This window comes from Eupeodes corollae, chromosome 3 (genome assembly GCF_945859685.1).
Source record: "Eupeodes corollae chromosome 3, idEupCoro1.1, whole genome shotgun sequence".
NCBI lineage: Eukaryota > Metazoa > Arthropoda > Insecta > Diptera > Syrphidae > Eupeodes > Eupeodes corollae.
This window is the reverse complement of record NC_079149.1, coordinates 118,177,459-118,198,158: the sequence shown is the minus strand read 5'-3', so window position 1 is coordinate 118,198,158 and position 20,700 is coordinate 118,177,459. Positions and strand designations below refer to the sequence as shown.

Below are 20,700 nucleotides of genomic sequence, written 5' to 3'. Positions count from 1 at the left end.
ATAATAATTAATTATAAATTAAGTTGTTTTCATTTTGTTGATTTTATTTTAATTCTTTTTTTTTTGTTGCATAAGTTGTATAGATTTAAGGGATATTATTATATTTTTATGTAGTATTTTTGACTGTTAAAAATTAATTAACAAAATATAAAAACAAAAGAAAAACAAATACTGAGATCAAGTAAGACCCATTATGATTATAAATAAAAAAAAAAGTAATTTTGGAATAAAAAAAGTATTTATTAATGTAAACAATTGTTTGTTGTCTTTTTTTATCCTTAATTTTTCAAGGCAGATAAAATACTTAAAATGAAATTCCTGAGCTAATAAAGTACATAATCTTTGCTTTTTTGGTCAATTTTCAATCTGCCCTTCGTTATACACACATTTTGTTAAGGATAATGGGCATTTTGATCTACCTGTTGCCCACAATTGAGATGATTGTCGTTGGATAACTTAGCCAGTACATAAATTTATTGTATGGGCACAGAGCTGTTAACCATGGTGTTAAGGAAGTATATGGTTACAAAGGTTTCAACTAGAGCAAATATTAATTGCAATAGTGTTCCATAGAAATGACGATATTGTCAACTTTTAAAGAATTTAATAGATCCTAATATATAGGACCTTTTATACCAATTGCCAATTATTTGTTCTTGGTAGTTTATTCCAAACATCTTAAAGGGTATAAATAAAACCATAAACATAATCAAAATTCTAATGATTCCAGAATTTAACATTCTTTTTGTGCAAATTCCTATAATCCTGAGCACACAAAATTCCTTCCCCCTCAAAATCAATATTAATTTTTTCAGTTCTTTCCCCTAAACCTTCAGAATTTAGCTAGCTTCACGTTAAGCTCAGGTTATTGCAGAAAGGACTGGAGACCCATGTATATCTTGAGTACCGTGTTATATAAAATAGGTGACCCTTTATAAATACTTGTTGTTAATTTGTTAGCTTCAAATTAAAACATTTTGCATGTTTTAAATAATATATTATGTATGTATGCCGAATCCGAACGGCTAATTTGAGAAAGCACTTTTCATGAGAAGAAATATATTACAGGATTTGACAAATCCTCGCAAGAAGCAAAGCTCGTGCAAAAAAAACTTTTAGGTAGAACAGGCAACGATTGAACCCAAGACCTTGCCTGACGCACTAACCTTCTCATCACGGGTACTACCACTCAACATCAACATTTTTTGTTGTTGAAATTTTGAACTTTAAGATGTGGTGTCCTGCCTTAACGTCAAGCACAAATTTGAAGGAAAAGGGATTGCTGTGGTCAGCCGTAACTAGGCTAAATTAGAGCTTAAGGAGCGCCAAATCACGCCATATCTGGTATCCTGAATATCTTTTAAGACAGCCTCAAAACATTCAAATTGAATTAATAGGAGCTCACATTAATATTAAAAGATTATTCAATCGGGTAGAGCTTAATTGTTTAACAATCTGTCGTATTTTGTTTCAAGTGAAAGTAAAATGCAAAACCTACTTGTCTAAAAAATGATCAATGAAAACAATTTTAAACCTTGCAGAATGAGTTTTTGAATGTTTTTTTGGGTCGATCGTCTTCAACAAGAGGTTTTAGGAATTCGCAGAGGAAACAAATAGTAGATTTGCAAGAATAGCGCGCTGACCGGTTCAGCTAGTTAATGATGCAGACTCCTTGACTCCTGTCAATTTCCTGTTGAGACCAAACATTTTCCTGCTTTATCTGTTCGATGATCACCTAACGCGCAGAAGTATGGACAATTTTTGTTACGAATGGCAACAAAAGTCATTTCATTCTGCCAAAATTATTTTTCCTTATATTTTACTGTGTTGAAAATTTGCATCCACATATAGTTTCCGATTCGGTTTTTATAATTAGGTTACGACCATCACTCAATGTATGAATCCTCTTCGATGGGGCAAATTGACTTCATGTTTAAAAATTCACGACCGTGAGGAACATTAAGTCCTTCTTCTTGTTTTATCTCTGAATCAGATTTGACAGCATATAAGCTCTTCAACAATACTAAGTGAGTAAAAAAAAGTTTTTGGTTTTTGAATAAATCAGATTTTTGTTTTATTTTTCGTAAACTTAGTGACTTGTTCTTTCTTACGACCAAAACACACACACAAAACAAAGTTGTTTTTTTCCCTAAATAATAAATAGCTAACTATCCCAAGAGTATTTTCTAAAATGGTAATACTGTACAAATATTGTTGCATTTTTAATACAAACAAAAAAAAAAGAAAATAATATATTATTTTTTTTTTTAAAGTTATACAAATTGAGACGAAAATGTAAATTAAGTAAGTATTTTAGTTTTGTGAATTTTGTTATTGCTTATCGAACAATTACCTAACTATTTCCCAATTGTTGGTTGGAAAGTTTGTTAAGTTGTTCATAGCGCTTATTGCATAATAGTTTTGCTTCCTCGTATTTTTCTTGGAGTAAGTTCAGTTCCTTTTTTAATTGTTCATATTTTAGCTAAAAAAGAAAAAAAACAAAAATTAGAACTATATAAGTTTGTTAATTTTGCTTTTACGTACTCTGTATTGCTGATTGTGAAGCGAGGATATATTATCATTATTTGCATTCTCCTTACCCTTCGAGAGGGCATCCTCGAGTTCTCTGATTTTTGTATGTCTTACACGGCAAATCATTTTAAGATCTTCGTATTTGCTCAAAAGCTTACGATAACACTCCGATTCATCGGTATCGGTTGTCTGGCAAAAACTATCAACGCATATTTTCTTTGAAAGATCTGCACATTTGGCACAATGTCGGCTCTCGTTGGTTCTATTCACTATAAGACTTTTGTATTTTTTGATTTCCTTTCTCAATTGTTGCTGTTTGGATTCTTCTTCGGCGAAAAGCTTTTTGAGCGTGGCGTTCTCTGTTTTCAGAGGGTGGTTCTTCAGTTCCATTGAGAGGGTATTTACTTGACTATCACGGATGAGGAGTTTCTGTTTCAGTTCGTTTAGTTTCAAATTCATTTCAGAGCAACTGCATTCAGCACCTAATAAAAAATTATATTTCACCCGTTTTTGGTTGATGCTCTTTTGATATACCAAAAAAAACTTAAACTAACTTGTAGGGTCAGTCATTGTTGAGACATCCCGATTGCTATCCCAAAATGATTGCATCCTTCTCTCATCATGCGTACTCAGTCTGCGGTTTTTTCTTTCTTCGTTGGGAGATGATTTTTGACACGAATCAAGCTTGTCCATTAAGCTCATGTTTTTGATCTAGAATAAGGATTTTAGTACAATTTGAAGCATGATTACATTTTTTGTTTTTACTTTCATTTGGTGATTTTCAGTCATCCAATGTTCCATGCCCTTTTCTTTTTTTGGTGAAATTGATGATTTTGACACGTTCATATTTTGATCTTTTTGCAGCGATTGCACTTGTTGTTCAAGTTGGACAATTTTATCGGAATTACTTTTGATGGTATCCTCGAAATCTTTCTGGATACTTGTTTTTTCTAAACTCAAACTGCTTATGTTGGCTTGAAGTTGAGAAATTTGGTTTGAAAATGAAAGTTGTTTAGATTCCTGTAAAGTATCAAAGATTAAATTGAATATTTGAACAAATAAAATCCTATTTCAATCCTTACCCAATCCTTTAAACGAGTTTTCAGATCATCATCTAGTTTGTTTTTCATGTTCTTTTCTTTTTCAACCTCCTCCCGGAGTGTGACAATTTCACTCCTCAGCCGGTTACACTCTTCAGCCTGCTGAATTGCATCTGTCAGCTCCTTTGAAAGTCTTTGATTTGCTTTTTCCAACTCAGCATTTGATGCTTTCAAGGAATCACACTTTAATTGAATCTCCATCAATGAATTTTGGAGCTCGTTGGATTTTTTTATCAGAGCTGCATTCTCCACTACAACCTTTCGAGCTGAATTCAGTTCAGCCTCAAAAGATGACTTTGTTAGTTCTAAATTGGCATGTTTTAGAGCAAGTGAATCATATTCTTCCTGGAAGTGATCGATTTTTTGTAAGAGATCATCTCTTTCCAGAGTTGTTCTCTGAGCAACTTGCAGCTCACTTTCAAATGTTTTAATTTTTTGCATCAAATCATCAATTTTGGAACTCTGTGCAGTGCTCGCGGCGCTTGTTTCAACCAGACTTTTATTCAGTCTATTGACTTCGGCCGAAAGATGGCGTTTTGATTCTTCAAATTGATTTCCCAGGATTGCAAGTTTTTCCTCTAGTTCTGTGCTTTTTGTTACAAGAGAATTATTGTTGTTGGTCAATTGTACGATCAGATCATCTCGCTCAGTGTTGGCTTTCTCGAGAACTTCTTTTAAATGTATTTCAGAAGCCAAACAGAGTTTGGTTTCCTCAAATTGTTTTTCCAAAAGCACAATTTGGTTTTCAAGTTCTGTGCTTTTAGAGACTAACGAAGTATTTTTAGTTGAAAGTTCAGAAATTAAATCGTCTTTTTTGGAAGACTCTTCATTTTTCAATCGAACATTATCTGAGAAATCACGTTTCGTTTCTTCAACCTCTTCTTGCAATGCTGCAATTTTTTCTTCAAGTTGGGTGCTTCGCGTGATCAAAGTTGAGTTTTTATTTGAAAGCTCGGAAATCACTTCGTCTTTTTGTAGGGATTCTTTTTTTGAAACCTCAAGTTGCTTCATGTCCATGAACAACGTTTGTTTCGTTTCGTCCAACTGTTCTTTTATATATTTGCATTTTTCCTCTAATTCAGAGCATTTTGTTTCTAGTGAGTACTTTGTGTTGGAAGACTGTGCAAGCAAATCTTCCTTACTTTTACATTTATCCTCTAGAGCTTGTTTTAGTCTGACTTCATCCAAGAGACTTTGTTTCGAAGCAGCCAGCTCTTCTTTCAAGAGAGCACACTCGCTTTCTAACTCGGTTATTTTTTCAAGCAAAGAATTCTTACTGCTGTCATGCTCAACTTGTAATTGATCTTTTTCGCAGTTTATTTGTTCAAGGGCAGCTTGTAAATTATCTTCCGTAATTTGAAGCTTCTGTTTAAGTTCTTCCATCTCCTGTTTCATGGCACTATTTGAATTACGGGTTTGTGAAATTTCCAGGCTAAGTTCATCTTCCATATTTTTTCCCTGCTGAAGAAGAAACTCGGACCGATTTTTGGCTTTTTCGTACGCACTTTCAAGTTCCTTCCTTTCATTTGTCAATTCTTCGATTTTTATATTGAGGAAAGTAATTTTCTCATGCAAAATTTCTCTCTCCTTTAAATGGTTCTCTTTGAGAGCTTCATGTTCTTCCTTAAGGGTTTCCAATTCACTTTGAAGATGTTGTTTTTCAGCCGACACAGTCGTCAATTCTTCACCGAACTTTTTAAGCTTTTCTTCGAGTTCTTGTTTTTCCTTTGAATTTTGGTCCAAGTCTTCTTTGAGTTTTTCTAATTTTTCATCATTTTCCTCATTTATTTTACGATCTTCCACGAGTTTTTGAATTTTTGTTTGCAATTCCTCAAAGTCCGCTGTAATTTTTTCTTTCTCCTTCTCAACAAATTGAGATTTTTCCAGGACTGTATTTTTCTCATCCAAGATAATTTTGTTATCTTCTTTCAGTTTATTTACTTCTTCGTTGAGATCGTTTTTATTTTTCTCCAGCTCTATCTTTTCTTGAAGAATATTATTACGTTCGTCTTCAAGAACTGCCACAGTGTTTTTCAAACCAGCAACTGTTTCCTGCAGCTGACTACAATCTTTTTTAAGCATTTCTAAACCTAAAGCTGATTCTTCCAACTCAGTGGATTTCATCCGTTCGAAGCTGACGAGTTCATCGTATTCTGTTTGTAGTTTTGTTAATCTTATATTTAAATTTTTGATTTTGCCGGCAGATTCTTCACTTTGCTCTGTGAATTTTGCACGAATATCAATGATTTCGCTTTGAACCTCTTGATGTTTGGACTTTTCATTTTCCAATTCTTCCCGCAAATTTGAAATTTCGTCTTCATATTGGACTGCTTTATCGTCAGTATCCGAACTTCCCCATGAATTTTTTCTTTCCAGGCCTCCATTCGTATCTCTGTGCTCATTAATTTCTTGAATGGACTCTGGAACAATATCAGGGTTGTTACTACCGTTTAGCTGTTCGATGGAACTCTCACTTACAATTGCTTCAAGCTTTGAAATTTTACTCAGATATTCTTTACAATTTGTGCACATTAATTCACCATTCAAGTCTTTATTGCTCTTATTCAGATCTGATATATCGAGTATTGAATTGCTTTTTGTTGCCTCTTTTAAAGACGCAGCTTTCAAGGTCAAAATCTGGGCTTTTAATTCAGGACAACTCTGGCAGTTGTCACTCTCAATCACTTGTTTGTTTATTTCTTCGTATAGACGCTTAAGTTCCTCGTAGCTTTCACGCGAAACATTCTCTACTGTGCCCTCAAACTCGACAGCCTTTTTCAGCTCCTCACAGTCAGCAATCAATTTCATGTTTTCACTTTCAGCGCGAGAAATTATTTCACTCAGTTCACTTATTTTACATTTGTTCTCTTCACAAATGGTCCTAAGTTCTAATTTTTCGCTGTTTAATTGATCAACAATCAGTTGCACATCTTCTAACTCGCGTCGTGCATTTGCAAGTTCAACTGTTTCCGATTTGAGTACTGCAACAGTTTCTTGCAGTTCACGAACATTTTCAAAGAGTTTTGCTTTCTCTTCAATTAACTCTTCGTTAGATTGCGGCGGGCAAGGACCTTCCAGAGAATCGCAGCTTGTTGGAGGACTTGCTGTGTGTTTTTCCATTTCAAGTGAATCGAAAATGTCACTGTTTAGTTTGTGCACATCGTGGGATATTAGAAATTCAATAGCTCCTCGAAGTTCATTGAATGTGCCTTGCGATATATCGCTTATGTTTCCAATTATCAGTCTTGTGCCATTCGAAAACTTATTGAAACCTAAGGCTTTGAAAATCTTGGTTCCTCCATTTCCAAGGGCTATTTCTATTTCTAAAACGGATTCGGCCAGCTGAACGAACTCAATGCCATCGTTGAGAGGCTTTGTAGGTGATTCACTTTTGATTTCTTGTTCCGGCTCGTCACACTTTTCCGACGGAGACCTGGTCATTGATGTTACAGTGTTCTTTAATTCAATATTTTCTTTCAACAACTCCTGATTATCCTCCTCCAGTTTTTGAGTTTTTGTTTTCATGGTTTCGATTTCATCCGCGGTGTTTGCAGCAGCAGCAGCTGCAGTATTTTTATACCGATCGAACTCATCTTGAAGATTGGCCATTTTGTTTTCAAGCGTTTCGTAATCAGCAAAGTTATCAACAAGTTGGGTGGATATGTCATCGTATTCCTTTTGAATTTCGTTAAAACGCAATTGCAAACTACTTAGGTCCTCTTTAAGCTTAGAGTTCTCTGCTTGTAAATCTGAACCTTCTTGTTTCTTAACGTTTTCCAAATTTTTTTGATATTCTCCTTGGAGACGATTCATTTCTGATCTTAATGATTCCAATTCTAACTGAAGACTTTCGTTCTCCAGCAACTTGCGTTGTGCTTCTTCAACTTTTATTTTTAAATCGTGTATTTCAGTCTCAAGATTCTCATTCTGGGTTTGAACCCGATCACAGTCGGCAAAAGATTGGACGGAATCATTTTCTAGTTTCTCATACTCTTTCTGCAGGCATTGGTATTTATTCTGAATTGATTCGTACTCAGATTGGATGTCGCCAATTGTGCCCTCGTGTTTATTGCATTCAGCTTGAATTTGCTCGTATTTCTTTTGAATGTCTTGATACTCATTTTGCAGAGTTTGCAATTGATTTCTCGCTGAGATAACTTCCATGTTTAGTTTTTCGAAGCTATCCGATTTGTTTTGATTTTCGTCCATGAGCTTCAAGTAATTTTCTTGGGTCGTTTCAAGTTTTGTTTTAATTTCCTGAAGCTCACAATTCAGGGAACTGTTTTCAGCGCGAATTTTCTCCAATTCTTCGCGAGTACAAATAGTCAAATCGATTTCTGTTTGAAGTTTATTGCACTCAGCTGCGAGACTATCTCGCTGTGTGTTCAGATTTTGGATTTCCTGAGTTATATTGATCTTTTCGGCGATTTTATTTGCTGTTTCCTTGGACATGACCTCAAACTCTATTTTGACCGATTCTAACCTGCATTTCTCCGACTGTAGACTACCAATTTGTTCTTGTAGAACCTCTAGTGTTCCATGAAGTGATGATAAGTTCTCAATATCTTTTTTAAGAGATGTATTTTCAGTCTCGAGATAATCAGCTTTAAGCTTAGCAGATTCAGCTTCAGCTGATATTTTGGCAATATTCAAATTTAATGTTTGATTATCCGTGTTCAATTTTTCAAAATCTTCAATTAATTGTTTTTTTCCCGTTAATATCCGTTCGAAATCTTTACAATTTACACACGTAGTTGTGGAATCAGCTTCATTTAAACTTCTGGATATTTGTTGGATTTCTTCTTTAGAATTATTTAGCATTTCATTTGTAATTGTTTGAAGAGATCTTTCAAGTTTATTGATTTCTTTTCGTTTCTCTTCTAAAGCTTCTAAGAGCTCGGTTTCTCTGCGTTTGGATTTGTTTCTATGTTGTTCAAATTCAAACTCTAATCCAACTGCTGCACGATTTTCCATCTCAAGTTTATTAATTTTCCCCTTTAAGTCCGTGACTTCTTTTTCATAACGATTTGAACGATCTAAACTTCTTGCAGTTGATTCTTCCAAGTCTTTGACTTTCGATTCAAGATCCTGGCACCTGAAAAAATAAATCATTTTAGTTTAGTTTTTGTTTTAATTTTAGAAAATTAATTTGTAAAAATACTTGACATAATCCACTATTTTTATTTTTTTACATTTCGGGATCATAACGACAAAATATAGAAAGGATTAATTAGGGTTCTATGGATATAGGAAAATGTTAGAAGATTGGAGAATAAGATCATAATGTTCGATACATAAGAAAGGACATGGTGCCGCAATTAAGGTATATATTATACCTTACATTATATAAGTATTATATAAGTTTGTTTGTTTCAGGCAAACCAACAACTGATCAGACCCTAACTTTAGACAGGCGATAAGAAAATGTGTGGAATTGAACATCTAAATTTTCTAACTTCTTACAGAATTCAATGCAGTCCACGTTAGAATACCCAGAGTAGAATTAGACACAACTTTATATGTTTAAAATGAGCAATATAAAAAGCCAAGTTAAAATAGTCGGATTGCTACATATAATGGACCAGATATTGGTTTACGCAGACGTGATCGACTTACATGGAAGAATCGAACAAAGAATACGCAATACCTTCATCCAGATCGAGCAGACGACATAACATGTGGCTACACATTAGTGGTAGCAAGTTCCTTGGCTAGCGGTACCGTGAAAATACGCGCATGGTTCCCTTAATTCGACAGAGCCTACCATTGTCTGTCAAAGTTGATTTAATCCAGAAACCAAACCTTAATGTAGCTCCCACTGTAAGGGATCAAGGTTACATAAGCTCCGCTCTAAAAAGGTTTTAAGTATAGTTATTGTAATTGCCAGTAAAGAACTACGTTTATGAAGAAAATACTATTCTAAAATTTATTACAAAAATTAAGCTCTTAAAACCTTGGAGAGTATTAGACTTTGAAAGTGTTAGTAGCACTTTCTATGATATGGCAGACCATGCATACGATGGAGAGATGCCGTAATCATTGGAAATTCTGATGGACCCTAACATCTCGATTCAACAAGGAAATTGTTTTTCAATTCTACTTTTCTTCGAGTTATAACATATGGTTGTCAACTCAATCTTTGGAACTTCTTAAAAATAATCTGTTATCCTGTGAATGGGCCTTGCAAATATTTCAACAGATTAATTAAAAATCTAAGATCAAAAATTAATATTACAAAATTCGTAATAAAACAACAAAATTGAAATGAAATTGGGCTGAAAACTTGTTTCGGACATCGTAGTGGACGCCATCAAATAAGAAAAGTAGTGTAGAAAAACCATTCAAGCGGTGTAAAGACGAAATTCAATCTCTACAATTTTTGAGGAATACCTTTAACTTAAAATTCGCACAATTGCTGAACACAGTAGCCGGTCATATTTTTCAACATAATTATTTTATACAAACACAAGTTCTTGAATTAAGAAAATGTTTTGAAAAATCATATTCTTGAATAATTTAATTTTAGTAAGTTTTACTTTTGGAAAGATGTTACACAAATCTGAAGAGTTTTGTTATTAAGAAAAATTAACACTTTGATTTTATTAGATTTTCATAAAAAGATTTTTTTTATATATTTATGTAGATTGAAAGCAGCAAATTTATTTAAAGCAATTTAGTTAAGCTGTGCAATGCTCTATTAATCTATTGTCATTGCATTGTTCTTTTTTAGCTTACACTACTTTTTTTACCAAATACCTTAGACTGATTTAAAGAGCAGAAAAAAGCACATTTTAAGCCAATTACTGAAGTAGGTAGGAAGGTATAAATCAAAGAAACAAAAATGTTAATAACATTTATTTACACTCTCATAACCTTTTTTGAACTTCTGTTAATTTTATCACAATATCATAATGTTTGGACAAAAAAAAATTAAATAAATATAAGTATTATTATTATAATCAATGTAGGTCAGTTGAATGAAATGATGCGCATTCTAGCTTTGTGTATGCACTTGAACCATACAACACAACAAAAATATAATCAAAACACAACCACTTACGTGGGTGTAAAGTAGTAAAACTGCACATTCTGTTTTTATGGAGTCTCGCAACTTCTCGAGTAAACGTAGGTATATTTTTTCCCAGTCCAATTGAAACTTATGGCAAAATGATTTTTAAATTTATTCAAAACTTATTCTTGTTGCTTGAATTGGATGTGGATTCTTTTTGCTCAAAGCCCGGTAAAATATGCACAAAAGGTATAATAGCTATATAATCCAATTAACAGTCCACACTTAAAAATACTCTCTGGAATTCTTTGATACACACGTTGTTCTCGTTCATCACATTTTATTTTACTTTATTTTGTACACGAATTTGGATTGGAATTGGAATTACTATACACAACACACGTCTGCTTTGTACTATGTACTTTATTCATATACGGCAAAAGTAAATAACAATGAATTAGGTAGGTAGGTATAGTCGTACCTATGGTATACATATATCAGAGATAGAGCAGCAGCAAGACTTTGTTACATTTAGTTGGTCTTACTTTGAAAAACAAATCTTATCAATGACAAGGAGTGTGTTTTTTAAAGAAGTGTTGTCTATCATTTGATTGTGGTATGACAACTAAGTTGGCCAAAAATATATCTACATCTGTTGAGAAATTCCGATTCCCGACTGACGTTTTGAGGTATTTTCTTATGGGATATTTTGTAGCCATTTTTACTTTGTGCTTGTCATTTGGTGTTTTTTTTGTCTGTCTTCAACGTTTAAATTCTCATGTGAATAAGAGAACGTAGAAGAATGCAAGACAAAAACGACAACGACGACGATGAGTAAAGAAAGTTGTTGGGTTACCTGGTACTGGTTGTCTTTTTAACGCCACTGGTTTCAATTTCAGAGATAACCGTATCAGAATGTTATTATAAATTTTATGGAATTCTGATAAAAGGTAAACAATTAAATAGCAGTTTTCTTAAAATAAAATGTGTTTAAAAAAAGATACACACAATTCGTTGCGGTTCTGCTTTATGAATCGCGCAAAATGACAATATCAAATAGTATTTGTTTACTACCTAAATATGTATTTGGTTATTTATAAATAACCACACTCGGGGTAATAGATGGACACAAATGCTTGTTCGTGAAAGTATCTTTTGGTTTACCAAAAGCGAGCGAGATGATTTGCATCATATCAGAAGCTAACATTGTTGCATTTCTGGAAATAAAACACAAATGGTTACGCTACGATCTCTTCTTCGTTTGAGCTGTACGCGATCATAAAATTGTTTTGTTGGGATTTTTGTTTGGAAATGAAGACTTAAAAGGCAGTGATTGCAATTATTTTTTGAACTTTTGAACCTTGAACGGTGTGTTTAAGAGTGCACTGTTAATTTTTAGTTTCAGATACTTTTTTTTAATTAATTAAAAAAGGGAAACAGAACTGGTTTGACAAAAAACTTCATACGACTTATTTAGAATAATAGATATTATTTAATTAATGTATAGTGCAAAGTTGATCTCATAGCTAATTAATATTCTTAATAGGTGCGAAGAAAAAATATTCAAGATATATGCATATTAATAGGTTTTTAATGGATACACGTTTGTAGGCAAATGAAAAAATCTGGAAAAACTCTACAACAATAAGACTTCATAGAAGTGTGTTTTTGGTGGTCATAAGAAAATAACAAAAGAAAAATGTAAACATCAGAAATTAGTTTTTCATAGAATTTTAAACTCTAAAATTGTTCTAATTAGTAGGTATAAATATGATGTGGCAAGAGCGAAGGCTTTAGAAAAAAAAAAACGGAAATCAATTATCAAAAGTTAAAAAAATACTTGAAAGTAAGAGTTTTCTTCAAATAAAATCTTGTTGTTGTAAGGCTACATGATTATAGCTTCAACCCACAAATACAAAAAAAAAAAACTAAAATGCTATACTTGTACTAAATTTTTCAAATTTATTTTTGAAAATATTTTACTGAACACAAAAAGTTATAAATTCTCATTAATTGATTTCCACTGTGGCAGGGCTGGGGTTTATAAAAAAAAAAGGTAATTTGTTACTTTTTAAAGGGGTTTAAAATAAATAAATTCCGTTGAAAACTAGGTACTAGCGACTTACAACTCTCAACAAATCCTGTGTGCAAGAAATGTTGTCAAGGATGCAGGGAACCTACAATTTTAAGCCGAATACTAACCATTAGTTTGAGAAAATACACTTTTTATGATAAGTATTACTCTTGGAGGATTTGTCCTAGCAAGAGGCAGTAGATGTGACAGGCAAGGATATTGGGTTTAGTTAATAAAGTAATTGGTACCAGTTTTGGTTAAAAAAGGATAAGTGATCCATAACAACTGTTATTTGTTTTTAATAAATATTATAAAACATAGCGGTAAAAATCAGTGTAAATAGCGTTCTCAAGTCAACACTATTTACGCTGTTTTTAAAGACTTTCGATCGCGTTCAACATAGTTTTTTCTTAAAAAAAAGAGATATATGAATTTCTAATATGGATAAAGATCTATTTAGTAGGTAGAAAACAAGTGGTAAAAATTGATAATGCCTTGTCTAAGGAAATTATAAATTTTTCGGGTGTTCCTCAAGGTAGTCACCTTAGACCACTTCTTTTTATCATTTTTATTAACGATTTACCATTACATCTTACTTTTTTTAAATTTGAATTTGAATTTTTTGAAAATATTCAATTCCATACATTCACTTAACGATGAAAAAAAGTTCAAATTGATTTAAATAATTTAAATTAATTGTGTAATATCAATGAGCTATATTTTAACAATAAGAAATTTAGCGTTTTGACATTTTCTAGAAATCACAGTCCATTATATTATAATTATAAACTTGAAAACGCCATTTCACAAATACTTGATAGCCATAATGATCTAGGCGCAATCTTCTATTCTAAAATGAATTTCTCAAATCACATAGACCAATGCGATTTCAAAAGAAAACTCTATGCTAGGGTTTTTCGAAATTCAAAAGATTTCGAAGACCCCTATACATTAAAAGCCCTTTATTCTAGTCTCGACCGACCACATTTAGAATATTGTACTGTCATATGGAGCCCCTTTACCGCGTCTAGCATTTGTCGTATAGAAAAAGTTCAAAAAAAGGTTCACAAAGTTTGCCTTACGAAAAATATTTGGTTATTCAAATGTTCCATCTTATGAGACGAGGTGTATTTTAATTGATCTAAAACCTCTTGCTCAGAGAAGAAAATCAATATCAATACTTTTTGCTTTTGATGTCTTGAATTTTAATATTGACTGTCCAGTTTTGTTATCTATGTTTCTGATTTATGCACCCTCGTGACTGTGATTTTTTAAATGTTTCTTACCACAGTACTCTCTATGATTAGTAAAATCCTATCACAAGAGTGTGTATGGATTTTAATGAATATAATTTTGCAATTGATTTTAATATTAAAATAAATGTTTTGAAATATAAATTAGTAAATTATTTATAATGCTATAAGTAAATTATGTATTTTATTTTTATATTATGTATCATAATTATTAGTCTAAATAGAGACGAATAAATAAATAAATAAACATTCATTTTAAAAGCAAATGTGACGGTTATTGTCTTAGAACTAATGTATTTCAATGATTCAGCACAGATTACAACGGCAACAGCAACTTCAACAACGCCGTTAGGCCTAATCCTAAATTATGCATTGTCAGATCATGTCTGTTTGCAAGATTAAGGCATACATAAACTTTTTTTCACTTTATTATTTTATTTTAAATTGTCTTTAAACCTTTTAACACGAATTTAAGGCTTAAATTAAGTTAAAATAGATAGCAGAATACAGTTTTTAACATAAAAATTTAATATATATTGAAAAAAAGCTCTCTTGTTTCGAACAGCAATCGAAATGATTTAAAACAAATATAATTAGAAAATTTACCACCGAAAGTTTTATTCATGGGTACTGCCTCTTGCGAGGAATTGACAAATTCTCCAAGAGTAATTCTTGTTATGAAAAAGTGCTTTCTCGAAATTAGCCGTTCGGATTCGGCATATAAACTGTAGGTCCCCCCATTCCTGACAACAGTACTCGCACACAGGAATGGTTGAGAATTGTAAGTCACTAGGCCTTGGTTCACAACGGACTGTTGCGCCACCCAAAAAAAAACTTATCTCAGAACTAACAAAAAGAAAGCTGCTGTACGGAGACTTTTTGTAGGTAAAATATACGTTACTTGATATGGTAAAAAATAAGACAGACTAATTCTGGATAAGCCTTTCTATCTTTCTATTATTTTAAACACAATTATAATAGTCTAACAGTTCAGAAAAACTTGTTACTAAAGTATATTAACGAAATTTACACTTTACCTTATCACTCACTACATGTGATTAGATTTAATTTGTATGTAATAACTTTAAACAGCCATGAGTCATATAATTGTTAATTAAAAACATTGCTGATTCTGGATTGTAGGCAAAATATCTCGTTTTTGTTGATCTCAGCGTTTAACCAAATTAAATTGAATTCGATTATAAAAGTTTCAAGTACTAATAACCACACTACGAGCTGATACCAAAGCTTTATTGGTATTTAATAGCGAACAAACGAATAAAGACAAAGCTGCTTAATATTTTAAGATTACTTTTGATACTCTAGGATAGTCAAACATTTATTTCTAAAACATTACACAGGAAAACGAATTCCATAAACAGTTTCAAACAAAAATGGTACCAAATTGAGACTAGAGCGTGGTAATATGAAATCGTCCCCCTTACCCAAGAAATATGAAAGTGGATATATTAAAATTTTGTCTATGAATTTTAGAAGTTTTGAAACATGGAATGGCCTGACGTTCTCGAACAAAGAGAAATATTTCAATTCCAGCTAATCACCTCCAAAAAGATTAATTTTCACATTTGTTTTTCAAGCATAAGGGGGACAATAACATATACACAGTTAAACATGCAACTAATTATGAACAACAATTTCTCACCTCTTTTGACAATTTTCTAAATTCGTCTGTGCTTCTAAATGTTCAATTTTCATAAACGCATAACTTTCGCGTTCCTTTTCAAATCCAGCAATGATGCGTTCAGCATTTTCCAATTTAAATTTCAATGTATCAAAAGCATCATGTTCTACATTTAATTTATTTTCCAAATTGGTAAATGTTTCAAGTTCCTTAAGTTCCTGTTCGACTTTTAGCAAACTAAAAAAACATTCGTTTTTTACTTTGCAAAGTTAGTTTCTTTTCTAAAAGTTATGTTTTTTCGTTGTAGAAATTTTTGTGGAATCACTTACCTTTGTTTTTCAGTGAGTTTTGGCGTTAGACTGGCTCTTAATTTAAAATCAGAATTTGTTGGTGTTTTGAAACCTAATTTCATTGGTGAAGTTTGTGGAGTTAATACATCATCGAAACACACATCTTCGCCTGGAATGAATTCTTCATCAATGCTTGGTGAACATTCGATTTCTTTCAGTTTTTCCTGATAATATACATCACGAACAGTTATGTGTGGTGTAAAGTTAAAGGGGGGTTTGGGTAATTGTAATTTTGTCGGGACATGAGCTGTAAATGGCACTGAAATGTGAGGAATATTAGTTTCTGTTTTGGCTGAAGTTTCTTCGGGTAAGGATGGAATCATAGACGATGGACACCATGTTCTTCGACGATTTTTCGATGAAGCTTTAAGCGAACCCGAGGTACTGCTATTGATGATTTTGTGAATTTCATCATTTAGCAGTTTTTGTAATTGGCTAACTTTGATCTAGAATAATTTTAACATTTTATGATTTCTATAATTTTTTTGATATGGGGTATTGAAGAAGCTTACCTGACTGTTTTTAGTTTTTTCCACCTCAAGTTCAGTAGTTAAAGCATCGATTTTCTTAACAAGTCTTTTCATCATTGCGGAATCTGAAACTACTTCATTGACTTGTGGCTTATTCTTTACCACTTTTGCTCGATTTGCAAAACTGAAATAAGTTATTAGTTAAAAAAAAATAAAACTGCAGAATTCAGTTTTAACTTTACCTTAGAGTAGACAATGTTTCTTCAACAGCAGTTGGATTGATTGTACAAATGATTGCAGTTAAAGCATTTCCACCCAATGACGCTTGTAATATTCTTGTCAATTTTGAATCACGATAACAAACATATTTAGCTTCAGCAAGTTGTTTGATAACTCGACTGAGAAAAAGTAAACTTTTATTTATGTGACTTCCTTCTTTCAAACGAGAACCTGTCGCTCCTGTTTGATCGGCTCTTTCAGAACCAGCCAAATCGACAAGATTCAAAATACTTATTTGAACAGAATCTTCATCGGTTTGATCAATTTTTCGAGACTCTATAATCTTAAAAAAAAAGAAAAATAATAAACATAAATTGCAATCAAATTAAAGTTTGAAGTAAATATTTGTATTGCTTACAATTCGAAAAATAGCATGAGACCGACTTGAACGATCATTCATATTAGTTTCACCAATTCTCCTCTGTTTACTTCCTTCACGGAGGTGGACTAGCAAATCCTGTTCGCAAGTGATGATGTTTTCACTGCAGTTGACTGCCACTTCGCCATTAGGAGTTTCGTGAATTTTTAAATCTGTATTTGATTTATTCAAGAGATCATGAATTTTTTCGTTGTAGATTTCAATGTAGCTAACTCTGGAATTGAATAAGATTTACAATGAATATTAAATTTAAATTCAATTATACTAATTTTTGAGTTAAGAAAATTAAAAAAAGATGTAGGTAGTCAACTTATTACGTATTATGAAGTTTACTTTTAAGTCCCTAACGACAAATTTGGCCAAATGCACTAAAATCCGGACACTTGGTGATTTTTTAAATTTGACTTCGACGAATTGTCGTAATATAAACATTAAGCTTACATTTTCTTTGGATTTATATATTGATTCATGTCATGTTTCCATGTCTTCAATTAGAGGTCATTTTTTAGCGCATTTAGGAGTAACATTTGTTGTTTTGGGCATAGACAAAAGCTGGTTCAGTCTTTATTTAAGATTCTGTAGATTCTTAGCCAATGCTTTATTATTAAAGTTTTTTGCACCATTTAATAACTGTTTATGCCATAAAAGCTTGCATTCATTTTATGCCTTTCGATTATGTTATGTTTGAATGTTTTTTTTTGTGTTCCTTATAATCTTTGATTTTGAAAGATTGCATATTTTAAGATAAACTAGGTTCTTTACTTTCCTTTGCTCTATACCTACCAATGACGTCTAACAATCAACTAAAGCAAATCCTTGAATACATAATTCAGTAATATCAAGATAAATAAAAGCAGGTCGCTCGAAACAGAAATTATAGATTCTTAAAATATTTATTTATAAACTAATATATTTATGTACATACAAACTAGAACACTTTTATTACACACTATCCTTAATTAAATCTACAAAGGTTTTTAAAAAACTAAACTATAAAATTGAGCTGTAGAAGACATATTCAAAATAGTTACATCGATATTTTACCTCAATAAGAATTGCCAGTCAGTAGAATTTTCAATTTCTCGAAAGATTTTCTTTGCCGCTAGGACCATTACACCTGGATTCTGATCATCCCCCATCATTGTATAAGTTTTTCCTTAAAATATCCAAATCCCAATAAAGAAACACTTAATTTTTAAAATTCAAAATATAAACTTTCTACCCACCAGATGAAGTTTGTCCATAGGCAAAGATGGTTCCGTTAAAGCCTTTAACTCCAGAAGCAACAATTTGTTTGGCAATTGTGTCAAAAATAACTTGATTGCTGGCATCTTGGTCGAATATGTGATCTAAAATATATTTTCATGGTACATGAACATCTTTTCGAATCGCCATATTACTTATTCCTTTTACTTACCAAAATAAAAAGGTTCCGGGCCACCTCCATCTACAAGTTTAATGGAATTTCCAGCAACTTCCCATTTGCTCGTTTGGTTAGGCTCAATGGGACGAAGTTTAATAGCAACCTGGATGTTGCTGGCAGACATTTTTACTATTTATATTTTGTACAAGTATTTATTTATTAATTATTGGTAGAATAAACGAAGAAAAATTAAAACATTTAAATGGGTTTGTTCGTAATAAATCGCATGCAATTGTTAATTATGTATGTACATTTAAACAAAAATCAAATAGTTAACAAACAGTTATTTTGAAAACGCGCAAGTCAAAAGCAACGAATTGTTGAATGACAGCTGCTAACTCGTTGTTGTTTTGTTTCTATAAAATCCAACGAACAACGAATTTGCGATGAGTGTGTTTCGTGAAGAAAAATTATTTTGATGTTAGGCACAAGGTTACACGTGGCCTTATGAAGTTTTTCAATTTATAATGTTGAAATTTTGTTTTTCTTCTTTTCAATGACAATTGCAATATATTTCTTAGCCTGATTTAATTTTGGATTGATAAACAAAATTTTAAACATACGTAATAGTTGTACATACTAAAAACAAAGTGTGAACAAATATTAAAGAAGATTAAAAAAAATATTAAAAATAAAATAAAAATAAGTATGTTAAAAGCGTTTTTCAGTTCAAATTCGATGAATATTAAAAAAAATATATTGGAACATTCTGTTTTCGATTCTATACCTGATATTCCATAGTCAAACAGCATGACAAAAATACGATGTCAAACACTTGTACGTGCGTCGTTATAAAGCGACTAGAGAGTTGAGTTTGTTATTCAATAATTTGTTAGTTATCAATTGATTATTTAAAACATTGATTGGATGTTGAATGCACATAAAAAAAACTTTTAAACATAATTTACCATGAAAAACGGAAATTTATTTAAAATTGCCCAAAACTAAGTTTTGCGTACTAAAAAAGTTTTTGAATATTTCTGTTGACTAGTTTTAGTATTTATATTGAAAGTAATTTTAGTTTCGCACTTGATTAGCCTTGATTTTTTTTTGGGTGAAAGATCTTTAAGTTTGCATTAACCTCGGTCTTTATTTCTCAGATATAAGCTAGAAAGATATTTTGTTAATGAAATTTTTAACATTATTCTTTTAATTTTTTAACTGTTCTTATAGTTTTAACAAATTCTACATCAACACCAATTACACAAATAAAAATGGAAGCAATATAAAAATGGGTGAGCATCCTTAATCAAATTTTTCTGTTTTATTGCGCAACAAAATACTCTCACATTCTAACCAAAGACCAGAACTAGAAGAGTCGTGCAAAGTGGGGAAACACAAAAATGTTTTTTCTCTTAAAAAGAAAATTAATTTAAAACCTTATTTTAAAATTAAATTAAATTATTTTAGTTGAACAATATTGGTGAGTACAAGTTTACTCAAAAATAATAAGTTGAACACTTTATTTCCTGTAATCAGTGTTGACAGATAGCCGAAAGGTGTGTAGTTGCCAACTTATTTTAAACTTGAATAAATTTTAGAGAGTATTTTGTATTGGAATATAATTGGGGCTAAATTTGAGCTAGGTCTGAGTGCTAGGCTTACGTGTACGATGAATGAAATTAATCGAGAACCGAACGTCAATTTTTACCAAATTTTTCTACATTTTATTATTTTCTTATGAAAAAAATAGAATGTTGGATTTTAATAAAAAAAAAACCTATTGAATATAGAAAACAATATTTTTGTGAAATAAAAAAAGGTTGAAGACAATTTTTTTCATTTTTGAAAAGCAATTTAAGTCGAAAGTAAATTTGTACCAATTTTAAGTATTGTTTTGTTTCTTTTAGGTTTTTGTTTTTTGTAAAAAAATGTCAATTAGATTTTTCTCAAAACTTTACTGAATGTTGAAAACAATATTTTTAAAAAGATAAAAGTAGTTTAAAGCCAATATCTCAAAGTTTTGAAAATATATACATATTAATCGAAAATCATTTTTTAACAACTTTTATTAATTTTCTTTAGGATTTTATTTTTTGAATAAAAACTGTCAATTTGATTTTCTCAACATTTTTCCAGATGTTAAAAACGTTGTTTTTCGTTGCACAGAATTGTTTTGAAGATAAAATCAATTTTTATTCGTAAAATTTTCGAGGTGACAATTTTTTTTTAGTTTTTTTAAACTATAA

General features: G+C 31.5%; 1 protein-coding gene across 1 annotated transcript; it reads right to left on the bottom strand.

Annotated features, from left to right (window-relative positions):
* Window positions 1–248: 248 nt before the first annotated feature.
* On the bottom strand, window positions 249–18,791 carry LOC129950762 (kinesin-related protein 4). Its single transcript, XM_056062681.1, has 13 exons — window positions 18,506–18,791; window positions 18,315–18,437; window positions 18,133–18,244; window positions 17,068–17,302; window positions 16,673–16,992; window positions 16,473–16,614; window positions 15,940–16,406; window positions 15,632–15,847; window positions 3,615–8,727; window positions 3,298–3,552; window positions 3,087–3,243; window positions 2,545–3,014; window positions 249–2,482 (listed from the first exon to the last, which is right to left on the bottom strand). The coding sequence occupies exons 1-13, from the start codon at window positions 18,633–18,635 to the stop codon at window positions 2,354–2,356; spliced, it is 7,869 nt and encodes a 2,622-aa protein (XP_055918656.1). The 5' UTR covers window positions 18,636–18,791; the 3' UTR covers window positions 249–2,353.
* Window positions 18,792–20,700: the final 1,909 nt, after the last annotated feature.